The following is an 18,742-nucleotide window of genomic DNA, read 5'->3' on the forward strand; positions in this document are numbered from 1 at the left end:
ACAGTAAAATCACAACAAAATCTATCGAATTATTTTATGTAAAAATTAATATATATATTTAATTAAAAAAACATCAGCCATAATTAGGTTTTGTAATTTTTTTTTAAAAGTCATGAACATACATATAATTAATTACATTTATGGATAATTACGATGTTTCGAATTTATTATTAATTACGAAACAATTTTTTTAAAACTCAACGAAAAATATTTTTGGAATCGATGATCCAGTTTTAGCTTCTAAACGTTATTTATAGTCAATTTGTGTTATGATCAGATGAAATCATCAGCAAGTGAAGTTTTTCTGATCGTGATTCGTTATTTAAAAGCTAGAACTTGGATCATTTAAGGTGACTTTAACATTATCCTAGTGTTAAAAATAGTTTGAATCGATATAAAAGATCTAAATCTGCCATTTTATTCATTTTTCAATATCTAGATACAAATAATTCATGAAATGAATCTAGATACCGATACTTTTAGATTAAAGAACTATCGACAGGGGTGTATTTGGAAATTAATTCCAAATTATTGTGTAATTACTTTAAAAATGAATTAATAACCAAATAGTATTTTGAAATTGTTTATACCATCAGTCAAGCCTTAGTATTGAATTTCACTTTTTCAAATGTATTTGATTCCCAGATCTTAACTGGTGTCCAAACACATCATTGATTATATGTAAACTGAAAGCAATATTCAACGGCTTAGAAACCTGATCTCGGTGGTTTTGATAGATAATTCTTTCGCTACTTTTTCTACGTCTTAGTTCACCTTAAATTGAAAACAAAAGGGTGACAACTTAAATATAATTATTTTTACTAAACTGTGATTTTACAGATGTTACCAATTAAAAGTGGTGCGAGGGTAGATGATTGTAATATTTTATGTGTTAATAATGATTACTAACAAACTTAAGTATAAATGTAAATTTCCATGGGGCCAAAAAACAAATCGAAATAAATTTTGTTGGATTTATATTCTTAATAATTAAATTGATTCTTTTTTTTTTTCAATATATTCATTGATTTATTTATTTATTTCGGATTCAACAACAATATGAATTAGGTATTGTTATGGATGGATGAAAAAAATTACATAACAATACTGTAGCTTAATTAATTTAAAAATTAATTAAGCTGCAGCATCTACTTCCATAGGAGCACTTGCTGGTGGTGGTGCCGTTGCCGTTGGCGCTGTTGTTGCAGCAGCGGCTTCATCCTTCTTTTTCTTCTTCTTTGCTGCTTTTGGATTCGCTGATGTTACCAATAAAGACTGTAAAACATTTATTGAATTGTAATTTTTTTAGAAATTTAAAGTCGTAACACAAAATAAATCAATTTTTTCAAAGAATTAAAAAAGAACAGAAATATATATTTCAAGTAAAAATATTTTTTTTTTGTGTTTATTTTTTTTTTTTTTTTACTTGCAGCCTTGTCTCTATTTTTTGTAATTTAATCAATTAAACATTACAATGGAAAATCATTTTATTTAATAATTATTGGACAAAAATTTTCTTTGAAGTTACTATGGTATATTATATTTATCATACTCGATTTGCTAAAATTATACAAATTTCCAGTCTGTTACAAAAACAGAAAAATACTTACTTTTAATTCTTTATCCTTAATAACACATTGCGATTTATATGAATTTTGTTCAAATGGTAATCCAGTAATTCTATGAGGACCGTTCGGCATTAATAAAACAGTAAACTTAAAATGGGCAACAAATTCACCTAGAAAACGAATTTAAGATAAGAAAAATAATTCAATAAAATTAAATATAAGTTATACCTGGTTTCTCATATAATACTTGAAAAGGTTCAATTAGTTTATGACTGACACATTCAACAACCCCCATTTTCGCTTTTTTTTCATCTTCAAACGTACGTAAATTGAATGGCATGGTACCATGTTTCGTTCGTACCTCACTATAAAACATTCTCGATGCTTTCAGTTTCAATTGGTACGTCTCATCAGTTTTCTTATAAATTGATACACGTGTATCGGCTTCACGACCGACACCTTCACCAGTACTAATTAACACATCCATTGCATACACTTCATGCGTTTCAAATTCAAATTTTTCATGCTCTTTCTTTTGTGCATCATTCGGATTTTGTATAATTGTTTTCTCACCATCGATTTTAAATTGTTTTAACTGATGACTTAACATACCCTCCACCGGTTTACATTTGTATGCTTCAGATATTTTTTGTACAGCATCTGTTATAGCATACGTTTCATTACCAGGTTTTAATAAACGTAAGGCCGCTTGTGAAGCTAAATGTGCAGCTAATATAACATCTGCTTTACGTCCAGTAACCTTTTCATTTGGTGCGGCACCAACAACGATCGAATGGGCCACAACAGCAATGAAACCGTCAACATGAGCTCCTAAATCACTAAACCATAAACATAATAAATTTATTTTCTATTAGAACTAATTAAGTCGTAATTAAATGATATTTTTATTTTTTTTAATTAATTTAGAATGCAAAATTCGTTATAAAAAAGATTCTTAAAAATAATTTGTTTCTCTTCAAAGAAATCGAATCATAAGTTGCGTACTGTACAATTAACAGAGTACTAGCGAATTTTGAAAGTAAAATTTAAGGGCATGTCAAGGATTTCCCGGAAGACAGAACAACAACAGAAGAACATTTTTTGTTTATCCGGCTTTTGCTCGTTTCAATGTGTACGTAACAAAGGCACTAACACAAAAAACAAAATATTTACAGCAGTGCAAAGACTATTTACTGTTACTAATTTGTATTATCAAGACCGAAGAAAAGAGATTTCTTTCCGATGCTTTAAAATGCTATTCAATCGAGATAATAAAAAAGACGAAAAATCCAGCATAATTTAATCGCTTTTAAGTACAAAAATACACATTTACCAGGATGCGAAAAAATCAAGTTTTCTTCAGATTTTTCTGGACAAAATTAAAAATTAAGGACATTTCCATGTTTTCAAGCACCTGATTCAAAAATAAATTCTCTGGAATTGGTTCAATCATTTTTTATTAACGCCTGAAATGGATGATTTAGATACAGACGGCCTTTTTGAGCCAGCAAGGTTCTACATTCCAAATGAACATTCACATTATTACGGGAAAAGTTTTCTGCTCATAATAAGTTCAATTGGCCTCCAGGATTTTTAATATACTTAGTCTTTGCCTTTTGACGTTATTTTTAAAATGAAGTATATTCTAATGTTTTAGCAGTTATTAAGCGCTTAATGACAATGTAGGGGTAGCAATTCGTTAAATAGAATATCCATTGTATGAAAACGTGATAGCTAATTTCCTTCAAGAATAGCCGACACGAAGTATTTTCTAGAAAAACTTAAAAGTTAATATGTAATGGGAATTTGCAGCCACCCTTATGGTGCTAAAGGTGGATTTTTTACGTGTATTTAATATCATTTAATCACATTTATGATTTTAAAAATAGCTAACTTACACTTTAGCAAGATCGTCTTTTTTTAATATATAATCAGCTTCACTATGTGTTGGTGAAAAATGACATATACAATTATTTACGGATACACTTGTTGGAAAAGCGATACCTTTTTTCAAATCCTTTTCCTTCTTAAAAACTTTACTAGTTTCTTCTACGAGTAATTGATCACCATACTCACAAATTTCTCTAACCGAGGCACCGACTATACATTTTCCTACGACTTGCTTTAATACACCTAAAAACAAAAATTAATTTAATGGCGCGTTAAAGCATGGGTATCATCCATTATTTGTGGGGGTGGTTCTTAATGAAAATCAGCTAATATAGTTTTTTACAATTTCGATTATTTTTTGAAACATGAACATATGGGAGAACATTTCTAACTATTTAAATATAAAATTGTATGGCTTGGGGGCTTGGCCAAATAATCTCACATGAAATTTTAAATAACCTTAAAATTTTAAAAAAAATCTTGCTAAACATAATAATTGATGCTTATATAAAAGAAAGGTTAATCAAACCTAAGAAAACATATAATTTGAGGATGATTTAAGTAGGGTTTATTAAATAAATAGAAGATTTTTTTTTAAATAATTGATAATTCCACATGGCTCGCTTGCACGCAGAAGTGATAGATTATGTACGCTACTATTGTATACTCCATATGGATATTTGACTGTATTTAATGATATTAGAACATATTTATTTTATAATATTTATAAAAAAGCATGTTTACTGCATAATTTCACTCACGATTTACAATATCGCCAGCCATTTTATACTTGGTAACAACCAAGTCTTCAGCAATAGTTTTCTCCACATCTTTATCGTCCGCCATATCTTCTTCGAACTTTATAATAAATGTCACGTGACATACAATAGTATACACACTAACTAGATGGTGGACCAACGGACTACAGTGTTATTACACTACCGGTATCATCAGTGATGTCGTATTTAAACGCATTTTTTCACCACATATTGCGCCACCACCGCATATCGGCTGGTTAGCAAAAAATTTAAAAAACTCTTTTTTTATCAATTAAATTATTGTGTGGGAATTATTTGCGTTAAACTTGTGTTAACAATTTATCCAAATCTAAGAGAAAGACGCTTTTTATGCAGGGAGAAGACTCTTAAGTATACTAAATTAATTTTTACGCGGGAAATTATTTTAAAACTGAGGATAAGTTTTAATAAATGTTATATATAAAAATAATTAAATTGTTTAAACCTATACGAAAATATATTTTGGAATGCTCCAGATTTTGATTAGATATAGTAATAATCTTTGGTTTTAATATTTATGCCCTTTTATTCGTGTTTGATACTGAAACTTAAAGTACAGAATATACAATGACGTCATTTTAATGTTGTATGCATTTGACATGCTCAATTCAAGATACAAAGTGCTCATCAAAAAAGTTGACATCTTGATATTATTTATTTGTTTAAAATATGTTATTAATAACATCAAGTTGGTATATATATATAGACCGTGGGGTGCGTGACCGACTTGAAACGATTCGACCGAATGTTATGAAATTCTTTTTGGATCATATTGCCGTCAATGCACTTCGATCGACCCTTAAACGAAGTTGATACCATTTTTTGATCGCGCGATATCGATCACGAAAAAAATGACTACGTGCGTACGTATATACATACACACCCACACATAATTTATCTTCTCCAAATTGGTGTTAGTCATCACCATAAAACGTAAAGATATGTTGTAAATATCGATTTTGAAAATCAAACCCATTAACTTCCTATACTGGGAAGTTAACAATCAATGCACTACATGGTTATACTTTAATTTTTCCATAACGATCGAAACACGGATCCAGACAGAGCCAATTCCCCCTCCTTCGATAAAATAAGGACAATTCTCTTAAAAGGAAGGAAAACGAGTATTTTAATGAATTATCAAATAACAAAATCCTTCTGTCAAGATACAAAAATCGGATCCCTTCATGATTGGGAGAGTACATGCTGTGATATCGATGAAATCGTATATAAGTGGTGATATCCCAGGGCAATTTATTTAATGTATAGCTCAGAAATTTGCCGTTCAATCACAAAATCAACCAAATTTTCGAATTTTTTTCTAGTAAACAAAGATCCAGTGTTTATAGGAAAACAAACAAACTAAAAACTTAAAGCATGAAAAGTATAAAATTAATAATTATAATTATTCGAAAAATAAACATGAAAAGTTCATATTATTCGCTTTAAAAAATTTTCTGAATCTACACTTGCGAACATCAACGCAATGATATTTCAGTTGTATCTTGTTTTCATACATTATTCTCTTTTACCTTTTTATAGTATTTTCTTTGGATATATATATATGTTACACTACAGATAGTGTTTTCGTAGCTAGATTCAAATTCTACGTTTATACGGTTTCTCTTAAATCGAAGTTACTATTACTAAGCTGGATTAATAAATCCGGCATATGAGGCAGCGTGTTAATTCATTTCATTCAGCTATCTTTTATAAGTGTATAAATTCAATCCCGACTATTAGTTATCCGATTGCCTTATGTGGCCGGGATCATCGAGTAATTGTTAATTATTGAAAAAGTTAGCTTCTTTACTTTGGACGATCAAGTTGCTCCGATTGACTTCCTTGGATCTTCATCTGGCTTTAAATTTTTAAAACTCCACTTTTTGTTGGGGGTTGAAGTTTAATTTTTTAAGTGGGACATTTTATAAAGACCACACTGCTTATAGTACATGATAGACGGGTATTTCAATTTTTATGTTTATGTAGTCATATCAGTGGTGTTGCGGAGTGCAGTAATGTGCTGTGTTTTTAGTTGTAGAAAGCAATAGACACAGAGTGTAAATCAGTGGTGGGTTTTTATTTATATTTATTTAATTTTATGAATTGCTATTATTTTGTAATAATTTTACAAAACAATAACACAACAAAAAAACATTGAATACCCAGAATTAGAAAGGGAAATATACCATTTTTAATATATACATTTATATTAAAAAGCTGGAAGGTGGTGTATTTTATTATTTAAAGAGTGGTGTAAAATCTTTAGTTTGGTGGTAGTACAGAATATAATATTTAATATTCCGCATATACTTCAAATGATAGAAAATAACGATTTAGGAATGAAAGAGAATATTATAAATGATAATAAAATTATTTCATCCGTTGTTGATACACACCAAGGATCGATGGTTGGAACTGTCTTGTTTGATAAGGATAAAATTGATACAACAACCGGCATCAAAAATTCTATAGATGTTCGAGCATGCAATAAACCAAAAACAAAAGTAAGAATACATTTATTGTATGTCCGTATTTTTTTTTATATTATTAATACAATTCAATTAGATAACAACAGTGGCGGATATATCAAATTTAAGCATATGCAATTATAAATGATAAGACAATAAAAATATGACTAATATATTGTTGTACATTCGCCACTGTTTGATCTATTTGTAAATTATAGAAAACACTTGTTAATTATTTATTATAACAAATATCACGTAATATCAATAAGTAAATAATACATGCACAGGTATTTGTAAAATAAAAATAAAACATAATTTTTTTTTCTAATCATGCTTTTGTGAATGTGTATTTTTATTTATGTCTTGCACTGTAAATTTTTAATTTGAATGCATTTTATTTGATTATGCTTCTTTTTGTATTTTCTTTCGTATTTGGTTATTAATGCTAATATTATATTGGATTTAATATAGTGCTTTAAAGCTCTATAAATTGTGAAGCTTGTTGAATATATAGTTTTGTTTAATACGTTGAAAGCTTATTTATTAGTTGTTTATTCAATTGTAATAACAATGTTAATATTTAATTAAATTTTCAATTGATTTTTCATTTTGTTGTTTGTTTTACACAATTTTACCCTTCGTAGAATGCACTAGAATTCCGTACCAAGATTCATGAAATGAATGACATTTTTATGCTGGTAACATCGAAAAGCCAAACCGTTACTTATGAATTGTAATTATTTATTTTTTCGGGGTTATTAATCAAATCGTATTACTAGCAGAAGAACAAGTATCAATAAAATTAAAAATAAAAAATTTTGCGTAAAAGTTATATTTTTTGCCATAAAATAGGTAGTTAATAGTTAACCTTTTTACATTTTTTTTGTTAACTATTCTACAGTCCGAAATAATGACAATTGAGTTAACTCATTTTTAATTTAAAAAATAGCGTTTTTAAATTCAAAAATTTTCCCTGTTAACTTTTTGTTTTAAATTTTATATTTTTCTTAAAGTTCATGAAAAATGGAATATGCTATTTAAACAAAAATTAAATCAATGACTTACCTTTTGAACAAGCATAGGTAACCGGAATGAATTTGTTGTTTTTTTTATAAGAATTATGGCGGATATCCTAACAAAAAATGGTGCAAGCGTGAAACTTGTGTCATTTAGTGCAAACTTGAAACCGCCGAGTATAAGTCTTACACCGAGAATTCCGTATATTTAGAGATTATTGTGAGGTGGTACGGAACCCTTCGTGAGCGAATCCTAATTGCAGTTGGATGGTTTTCAAATTATTCACAAGTACCTACAATATTTTAGAAAAACTTTTAATTAAAAATAAACAAGAAATATTATTAATCAAAAGACACCGCAATATTAGATAGGAAAATGGCTTTCTGTGAAACTTTTCCTGACCCACCCTAAAATATTCTTTGGATCATTTTGATCAAAAGCTCTCACGAATACAAAATTTTTAACGAGTAGTTTTCGAGCTACGGGCGCTTAAAGCTTCGGTTTTAGTATATGACTATGAAAATGGTTTCCTGTGAAACTTTTTCAAACCGTCCCCAATATGTTTTTCTGATCGAGCTGATCAAAAACTCTTCCGATCACAAAACTTTTTAACTAGTAGTTTTCGAATTACGGGCGATCAAAGCTATACATAATTTATATTTATAGTACCTATATGACTAGGAAATTGGTTTTCTGTGAAACTTTTTCAAACCACCCCCAAATTGTTCTTCGGATCATTCTGATCAAAGACTCTCACACAAAATTTTTTAAATGGTAATTTTCGAGCTGTGGGCTATACAGCTATAACGTATGTCTACCTTTGATCGCCCGCACCTTGAAAAGTACCCGTTATAAAATTTTGTGGCCGTGAGAGCTTTTGATCAGAATGATCCAATGAACATTTTAGGGTGGGTTTGAAAAAGTTACACAGGCAAGTTTACATGAAAATAAATTAAAATACAATTTTTTTAACATTCAAACAAAAAAAGAAACTCGTAATATTAATTTTGACAATCGCAATATTTTAAAATGTAGGTATATATGTAGTAACGCAAAGTACGTATTTACCACCCAAAAAATCGACGGTGATAATTCGAAGCATCTTAAAGATCGTATTCCAAGAATTCTTATTTGGGCGATATGTATGTTTGGGTGTGTAAGGATTTCATCAGATTGCTCCAAAAAGTAAAAAGCTAGGTCATTCATATTCTCGCATAATATAGATACTATGTCAAAATATTATGATACCTTTTTTTATATACAAAGTAATCCGATCCATTTTAATCGAGTCGGAAATGTTTTTAATAAAGTTTCGTAAAAAATTTTCGTTATTTGGAGGACGAAATATAATCCTGATATCAAGTGTTTTATATCCAAGTGTACGATTTCATGGTCAAATGAAGGTTAACTTCATTTTTTTTTAAATAGAAATCAATTCTCAAAAATATTTTAAATAAGTAAAAACAAACAATTGACTGAGTTAATTGTTGGAATATCATGTGTAGACAGTGAGATTACCCAATCGTTTGTTTTTTACATCATGTAAAGATAGCCACAGTCGTGTATCACGACTGTGGTGTCACACACATAACGGATACTCCCATACAATTTATACTATATATAATGTTCTAAGCTAATTTGACTGTGTACTCTCGCGGGTACACAATGATGTTAACGAAAAAATGTTTCAAACAAAAGTTTTTTAAATTTTTATAAGGAACATTTTTTACATTTAAACTTTTGTTCTATTTCTAAGAGTTTACAAGACCCAATTGATCTGCGTTGCTCAATAACGTACTCAATCTCACTTTTTACGCCCTGAACTGGCTATATAAATTTTAGCTTGATATCTCTTTTTGTTTTTGAGCTATCGTATTTACGGACAGACATACAGGCGGACAACTGGAAATGGATTTTATGAACGCCTATACCAAAATTTTTTCGTATCGACAATATTTTTAAGCGTTGCAAACTTGGGACTAAACTTAGTATACCTTGATATATTTCATATATGCATGGTATTAAAATCAATAAAATAAAATTATCGTTTTTTTAAATTTTTCAGAAAGTTTATAAACACAAAAATTATTAGCCATTCTGAATTTGTTAATTTTCTCACAAAAAAATCTCAAAAAAGTGAAGCTTAGAAAAAAATGTTATAAAAAAATTACATATTTTCCATTCCATTAAAAAAGTTGGACTTCATTTGACCATGAACCAGCCCAGTTATGAAAAATCTTATATCAGGAATGTATTTCCCTTCCAAATAACAAAACTTTTGCATGAAACATTTAATTTATTTAAATTTTTTTTCCCGAAATGGTCCTAGAAAGTTTTCTGATGGACTTATCGAAAAACTCCTTATAGTTATTCAATCAGTACATAATAAGGAATGCATTTCTGTCAAAATTCGCGGGTTCAGGCTACTTATATGGTTGAGTAAATTTTCAGTTATAAAAAATTTTTTCGAAGTCGACATTTTCTGTGTTGTGATCGACCAATCGAAATTTCCTTCTAGATAGTGCACCCTTAAAGATAATATTATGTGAAATTTTCGGATTTCAAATCAAAATTACATAAATTTTTTTAATACTTTATTAAGTACACGAAGAAAAAATTTAAAAAAATATTTTTTTAATTATTTGTATATAACTTCAACTACATAAAAAATAAATCACCCCTTAGAATACAAATGCTCGAAACTCGATTAAAATGGATCACCTATTTATGTTTTGGAATATATTTTGATATGGCCACGTTCAGTAGAAAATGCATTAAATTAATTGTTTAATTTTAACTCGATTAGATTTTTTTAAATGTAAGAGTTTATTCCTTTTGAACCTGATCTTTTATTATAAAAATTATTCCTTAAATGACATTGTAGTTATAATTGTTATAATTGACCCCAAAATTATAATTTCTGAATTAGGGGTTTTATTGCAGGTTCGTATCGAATACAAGAAAATTTCTATAAGTGAATATTTTTCCAATTAATTTTTTTTAACAATTCGTTTTTAAAACAAAAATGAATGGATTAGATCATAATATTATGAATATACAAACAATAATATTTTGTTTTCATTTAACATGATTGTTAGTCAATTTTTTTTATGAATTAATTTTAAACGATTACGTCATGTGGAGTTATTAGCTAACTAACTAACTAACTCTTTTAATATCATTAAATCGTGGATTATTTATAAAATTTTGAAAATCATATTTATGCAGTATAGTAAACGATTTATTATTAACCTTGGCTTTTGTATATTATTTTTATTTATTAATTTTATTTCCCCTCACCCCTAATTCTATCATATATTTATTTATTTACTTGTATATACTTTTCATTATTGTTAGTGATCCGTATCAAAATAAAAATATCTGTTTCTATCTTCATCATTAAGATAAAATTTTGTCAATTAACACTTATACTGTTTATACTCATTTAACAACACTGCAAAGTTCTTCTAAACTAATAAATTTCTTATTTTGATTAATTTTCATTAAATTTAATTTCATAAGACAGAGATAAAATATAAATTTGTGCTTTGATATGCAATCATGAGCATATGTGAACAGCTTTTGTCAAAAAAGGGATAAATTAGAAACTATTGCCTAAGAATTTCATAAATTCGACAGTATTTTACGATAAGCACAAACTTAGCCAACTAAATCAATGGTAAATCTAGATCTAGGGGCAAGTGAAATTGGCTTAGTTTTCTCTTCTTCTCGGTACGCACATGGATGATGCCAAACTGCAGGTTTGTATCCGAATTGAAGTTTTTAATTACATTTTTTTGAATATGTTGACTTCTCCGTAGCTCGGAAGGGAAGGGTTTTTGAAGATTAAGTTCATAAGAACTTTTGATCAGCATGATCAAAACTACCTTAATATTCACAGTTTAAAAAAAAATTTTAACCTAAACCAAAAATCAATATCTCGTGTAGGCATAACCTTTGAAGGGCTGTAGCTCGGAAGATAAGGGTTTTTGAGGGTTGAGTCTATAAGTCTTAATACATAGTTTACAAAAAATTTTAACCGAAACCAAAAATCAATGTATTGTGCGCCGAGTCCTTTGGTAGGCTTTTTAGTAATTGGTAATTTTGGTAATTGATTTTTGTTATAAAGATCTACACAGTAACAAATGTATGGCATTTACTACAATGTTGGTATGGTATAGAGACAGATACTAATAATATCTATGTTAGAATAAGTAATATTACAGTATTGAATAGGGTTATCCGTCCGGTGTATTGTGGGTATCACCAACCAGTATGGCCTGACGCCTATACTGCATTGATTCGTCCGCCATAACTATTGTTAATGTTACTATTTCCTCAATGGTCAAATCCGTATGGCGTTCCCACCGATACTGACGTAGGGATATCCACAAAAAATTTCTGGTCGTGTAATACCCCACCCTAAAGTTGCGAGTCATTCTGTCTTTTGATTGATGCTCTATTTTTTTTTACTTCCTCGAACGAAGTAATCGAAGTATCGAAATCCCGAAAAAATTCGATGTTCAAATTTCAACTGATATATTTATATTTTATCTCTGTAAACTTGTACATATAATAATAGTAATAATAATGGGGTTTAACCTGCGTTTCTCAGACCACGTCTATAACCACATGCACACCCGCATCATAATTTTTAATCTTTATTTATTTGTTAAATTACATCGAATATACAATTAATTTTATGATGTGGATGGAGCCAGTTACTTCGTTCTTATCCAAGCAATGACAGTGTGATCTATTTACCACCCCATTAATTATTTTGTTCACACTGCCGCTGCTTGGATTCGAACCCGCAAACTCTTCAAAGCAAGTCGAATAGTCAAAGCAAGTAAGGACGCCTTATCTCACTCGGCTATGGATTTAACCTAACCAATTAAAACTTGTACATACTATAATCGTAGCTGCTGCATTATTATAGTATAATTAACTAAACCTTTAGTTTTAATCTAATATAATTAACATGCACGCTAAAAATTTAGGAATTTTACGTTAAACATAATAGATTAAGAATGTTTGATTAGAAGGATTTAATAAAATAAAAGTTTTTTTACTTTCCACATTGGTTGCCTCCTATAATACAAACATTTTTTTTAGTTTTCTATTAAAACAGACCAAATATTTGAAAATTATGAAATAATTTTGTTATTTTTTTTTTTTTTAATTTTTACGAAAAAAAGTCATGCTTCATAAAAAATCGTGCTTACGTATCAAGAAAGTATGATTTCTATATATCAGTCTTTGTTTAGACCATTGAATATAGAAGTATAATAGAGGAATTGCTATCAATTGGTAAAACTGATATGGCAGAAAAAAGTTGGGTGTGGAGAAAAAAAATCAACGAAAAGTGTTCTGATTATCGAGACTCAACTGCATTTATGGATTTTATTTAAAGACCACCGCGTTATAGCCTTCACCTCCCTTGCCGTCACTTATCTCCCTCCCATTACACTGGAAGGAGGGATAGGGATTGTTTTATGCTGGTAAAATATATGTAAAGTTTCTATTTTAAATCGTCATAATTAAAATAGTCATAATTCATTAAGTATATCAGAACAGATGGCCATAAATTGTATCTCGTTAACCATTGTTTACAAAAATATTTAATTTAGCTTTAAAATGATGTTCATAGATGGCGTAGTAAAATGTCAAAGATACATTAAATTTTTCAAAGAAACAAACAATCTTAATTTCTTATTTATAATATGTAGGGATAATAATTTGATAATATATGACTTGGCTAAATGAATATATGTACTTTACCAGCCGCCACTAGTTGTTAAAAATGCATTTCCATAGTTACCAAAATTCGCTCTCGCCTATTACGAAAATAAGATTAAATTGCTGATCAGACTATAAGGGGTTTTAATTTTAAATATCATTCGAGAGAAGCGAGTTCTGGGAGATCTAAGTGCCGGCAAGTCAAAGGACTCCAAATAGAGCCGAGATCAAAAGAAATTTTTTTATATTTTTCGTGGTTTAGACAACCAGTAGACTAGGAAAAGACAAAAAAGGAAAATTAGTACGAAAAGGGAGCGCTAAGGTGATTTAAGCATAGTAAAAAAAAAAAGGAAAAGACAAAAAAATTGGGAGGAAAGACAACGTTTTACGTGTAGGTCACCACAGGGGGGGGGGGAATGCCAAGTTTATTTATAAAAACAAGCAAAAAAAAAAAAAAAACAAAAAACAAAAAAAAACTACACTGCGTCTTATAGGGCTTTTCATTTTAAAATCACGATTCACTTTTGTTTCGTACCAAATGATTTATAACCAATGTGATAAAATGAATAACAAATATCTTCTATCTTAGTCCTACTTATTGAAAATATTAAAAATAAACGCTGCACTTGCGCTTATGACATGATAAAAAGGCCTATTGTCTCATTGTCTGATTATCGGGGAGCCCCGGAGAATTCATATGGGTTCCGATATAGGTTAATCCGGCCCTGCTGGTAATGGATTTGTTTATGGTAATTCTTTTTATGAAGGATGACTTTTTCATAAAATTTAAATTTCTCTCTCATGTAAACCCCATGAAGTCTTGTTAGAAATTTAATATTAAATTTACGCGTTGTTATACAAACTAAGGCGAATACATGGGATGTGTTTTTGTAAATTGGTTGGGATACATAATTATATTTTTTCAGAAAATTAATATAAAGTTCCTAAAAGCTCTTAATCAATCAAAATAAAAAATTTGTATCGGACTCATCTTAAAATAAGCGGCATATTGAACTATTCCATCTTTTTACGTAATACACACATAAACACCTTTAACAATATTTGATTTTTTTGTAAAATTTCAATTAACTAATATTTTGTAAATTTTCTGCAACGCTTGATGCTTTTTACGTGTACTTATTTGTAATAATTATTATAATTAATCAATATTATTTAATTAGTTAATTAATATATTTTAATATAAAATTTCCCTTTTTTTTTTAATAAAAAAAATAAAATAACGATTAAACTATGTATATTAGCGTTTTTGAAAGTAATTTATTTTTATAATTTCAGTTTTTAATAGTTCTTATAATTTTGTACGCAACAGTTGTGACTACTGTTGTTTCAAAGACAATAATTATTTTTTTATTTATTATTATTATTTTTTAATTTTTTTTTTTTACAGCTTTAAATGTATTTTGTGAATGCGTTCATACAAAGTACGATAAAAAAAAAAAACGTTTACCTGAAAAGTTGTGAAAAATTTGTTTAGTATTATTTTCTGTGTGTATATTCTGTGATTTTATTATAAATAATAATTGGTTGTTGCTGATTTTTGTATTTGTTTGTTGCGGTGTTGTGTTATTATTTGCATGCAAATAAAATAAAAAAATCCATTGTATCTACTGTATTGTTCTACACTTGATTTGATTATAAATATTGTATTATAATTACAATTGTAAAGTCTGCAAAATAATTTAATTTTTAAATCGAAAAACATACACGTATATTCGATTTATTTCTTCTATAATCACAATGACAAATTCACAGGTAAATTTATTTCTAATTTTTTTTTACTCTTAACATTAAATTTAATCTACAGATCTTTACTAACACTAGTATTAGTTTAGAATCATAAAATTTTATTTCTGGATCAAAATAATTGTTCGATTTTCATATTAAAGACAAAAAGATACTTTTTCGATAGTGCGATCGAATAATATTATTAATATTATTACATTTTTTTCGAATTATAACAAAATTATTACTTGTATTTCTGTCAGAGCTTGAAGAAGTCTTAAATATAATGACGAAACGTTTGATTTTGTTTGACCTTTTATCGTTAACGAAATGAAAAGAAATCAAACAAAATTAATTTTTAGTTGTATTTCAAAGCAAAATTAATTGCTCGAAAATAATTTTATAACAATCGGACCAAAAGTTTTGAACATTAATTAAAAAACTGATGTAGCTCCATAGAATAACGGAAAAAGATACGGCTTACGTGTTGTTGTCGATTACAGATCAGAAGTTTTTTAATCGCTGGGAGAAAGGGGGGGATTTACTCACATAATTCACTCGCTTGGAACCTGAGAACTGGAGTTATTAAACAAATTCGGCTGGGAATTTTTTTTTGCTTCCTGGTAAGCGACATAACTCGTAAATAGTGCACTTTAGGATACTGGTATTATGTTTTTGTTCCTTAGATGTTTTTCTATAGTTCCATAGAGCACCATTTACGAGTTATTTCGCTTTCAAGGAAGCAAAGCAAAATTTCCAGCGAATTTGTTTAATAACTCCATTCCCCAGGTTTCGGGCAAGTGAACTCGGTAGGACTATTATCTGAGTACACTCCCAACTGTCTAGAATTCATTCGATTTGTTGTAAATTTGCAAAATGAATCAAAAGAAAGTTGTTTATTTTTCCTAACAGTTTCGATATTAAAATTATTTTTGTTTATCTTTTGCCATTTTTTGAACGAAATCTTATAACAAAAAAATAAGAAAGTCATTTTATATATGAAAAATTATTCATAAATGTGTCAGAACTATATGAGAAATTTTTGATATAATTGGGTTGCTGAATAAAAACAATTAATAATAATCATACAAAAATAATCAATTTTTGTTTTTCATTTCAATTCTTTATCATAAATAATATCGAACTTCGCCAAATAGAATTTTTTTTTTAAAGTTATGTATAATCATTTAAATTAAGTTTATTAAAATGAATATACAAAAGAATTCACAGATTACAAACGTTATTTAGGCAAATTGCACTGTGTTCGTGACGTAGTAATCTTAAAATACAAAAGCCTGTGTACCTATACATATTTCTATAGAAATATATATGCATACATAATTAAAATTATTACGTAACATCGATGATTTAACGTAACAGAATAAGTTTAAAATTATTACGTAACATAAACGAAATTTTAAGATCAAAAGCCCTTTGGCGTTTTTCGATCAGGCGCACTGTTAACGATGTAGGCTGCATTCATAATCGTCTTTAATTTTAATTTCTCGACTAATATTAGCATATCGTAAATTTTTTAATAAGCAAAGTTGTGGGAAATAAAGTTTACTAAAATTTATCATGAGACCATTCTTTCGCTAAGTTTATAGTCTAGAATTGCGCAAATTTCTCTCTTAGTACTTATGTGGTAGAAAACTAAAACAATTGACCTGAAGATAAATTATAGTAAACTTTATTTCCTACAACTTTTCTTATTATAAAAAGTTACCTAATTTTAGTCGAGAAATTTTTCAAATTTAAAACGATAATGCGTAAAAACTTTTCACTTAGAAGTGCGTAAGGAATTCATAGTTTCTGTTTGATCCGGTGTTTTAGGAACATCCTTCTTTATATCGCCGAACAAAGTATATAGTTTACACTGTACTTTATTAAAAAATTAATATCTTAAATGCATCTAAATAAAAAAAACTATTATATTTTAAAACAATACACAAGAATAATAAAAAGTAGCATCATACAAACACACACCTATTTACCGCGCATCATATAAAAAAATATATCTCATCACTACAACAAAAGATTTATAGCGAAATGTTATTATTATGTTTTTAGTTATTAATAAAACATTTTTTTTTTAACTTTCTGATACCAAAAATATTGTATTCATCACGGAAACAAAATAACAAAAATTGTGATATTTTTTACGTAAGGAGGTGAGGTGTCATAAATGTTATAATCATTTATGAAAAATATTAGCTTCGCTGGGTTTAAAAGTATAGACCACCGCTGATAGCCTTCAACTCCCTTGCTCTCTCTTCCCCTACCATAGGTATACGTTACGCTGTTAATTGTGTTATCGTCTAGGACCCGCTTATTAAAATTTCTACTAATCGTCTCTTCGTATTAGAAATATCGTGATAATAGACAGGCAGGGAGACGGACTGGTAGAATTTGAATAATTAGGAAATTTTGTAACACCCGTACCAAAATATGTTTCTACTATTAATCAGTGGTGGATTTAGGCTTGACACTTAAACACTTTCGAAAGAAGTTTCTAGAATTGTTTTCTATTTTTCAAGAATTTTTCATAAAACTACTAGTTGAAGCTTCTTGGAAATTTTCAACTCCGTATCTTTTATAGTTTTGGGAAAAATTGACACCAAAGTTTTGTCATAATTTGCACCCTCGACGGTAAACAGTGACGTTTACGAAAATATGTTTCAAGCAAAAATTGTTTATTTTTTTAAGGAACATTTTTTACACGGAAACTTTTGTTCTATCTCTAACGGTTTACAAGATGGGTCCTATAGACCCAAGACCCAATTAACCTATGTTACTCATTTTCTCATCTTGATATCATTTTTTTGTTTTTGAGTTATCGTGTTGACAGACAGGCAGACAGACAACCGAAAATGGACTAATTAGGTGATTTTATGAACACCTATCCCAAAATTTTGTTCATAACATCAATATTTTTAAGCGTTACAAACTTGAGACTAAACTTAGTATACCTTGATATATACCATGTGTGTTTGTACCATCTAGGCAGGCCGTTTAGTAAGGCATCTAAGCGAGAGGTATTATATACATGTATTGAACATTAGTTGTAAGACGCTTGGAAAGTGGGAGTTTTCAAATCAATTAATAATATTTGTATGCAACAAAACTCCCACTCTCTGCATGCATACAACAGAAGATCTGTCGTATCGTATCTGTAGTCTTACAACACATGTATATAATACCTCTCGCTTAGATGCATTACTAAACTGATGTATTCTGTCATACTACAGATATGTATATGCCTAGATGATACAAACACACATGGTGTAACATATATACATGGTATTAAAACATGCAATTTCTCTATTGACTTTTAATCTGAAAGTTACAGGTCTTACCTTTAAAGATCGTATACACAGCTTGTTATAATATTGCGTACATGGTAGTACAATCATATATTATGAAAAAAATCACTGAAATGAATCTAACGGATAACAAATAATTATTGTATGTTTGTTACTATGAATAATAAAAGAATAATTAAGTATATGTATGAATT

General features: G+C 28.7%; 2 protein-coding genes across 3 annotated transcripts in view; one reads left to right on the forward strand and one right to left on the reverse strand.

The window, feature by feature from the left end:
• Nucleotides 1-203: 203 nt before the first annotated feature.
• LOC123290436 (proliferation-associated protein 2G4) lies at nucleotides 204-4,395 on the reverse strand. The gene is made up of 5 exons (XM_044870611.1): nucleotides 4,220-4,395; nucleotides 3,467-3,701; nucleotides 1,797-2,407; nucleotides 1,611-1,738; nucleotides 204-1,275 (listed from the first exon to the last, which is right to left on the reverse strand). The coding sequence occupies exons 1-5, from the start codon at nucleotides 4,302-4,304 to the stop codon at nucleotides 1,135-1,137; spliced, it is 1,200 nt and encodes a 399-aa protein (XP_044726546.1). The 5' UTR covers nucleotides 4,305-4,395; the 3' UTR covers nucleotides 204-1,134.
• A 1,994-nt stretch (nucleotides 4,396-6,389) lies between these two features.
• The window catches only part of LOC123290435 (coronin-2B-like), a 31,923-nt gene continuing 19,570 nt past the window's right edge, over nucleotides 6,390-18,742 (forward strand). Inside the window, exon 1 of one of the 2 annotated variants that reach the window (XM_044870608.1) lies at nucleotides 6,390-6,762. In XM_044870608.1, coding sequence (XP_044726543.1) covers nucleotides 6,574-6,762 — 189 coding nt within the window. In that variant the 5' untranslated portion in view covers nucleotides 6,390-6,573. Of the gene's footprint in view, nucleotides 6,763-15,142; nucleotides 15,256-18,742 lie in introns of those variants that run through there. The other variant, XM_044870609.1, reaches the window with a different exon arrangement.

The sequence above is a fragment of the Chrysoperla carnea genome, chromosome 1, assembly GCF_905475395.1.
Source record: "Chrysoperla carnea chromosome 1, inChrCarn1.1, whole genome shotgun sequence".
Lineage (NCBI taxonomy): Eukaryota > Metazoa > Arthropoda > Insecta > Neuroptera > Chrysopidae > Chrysoperla > Chrysoperla carnea.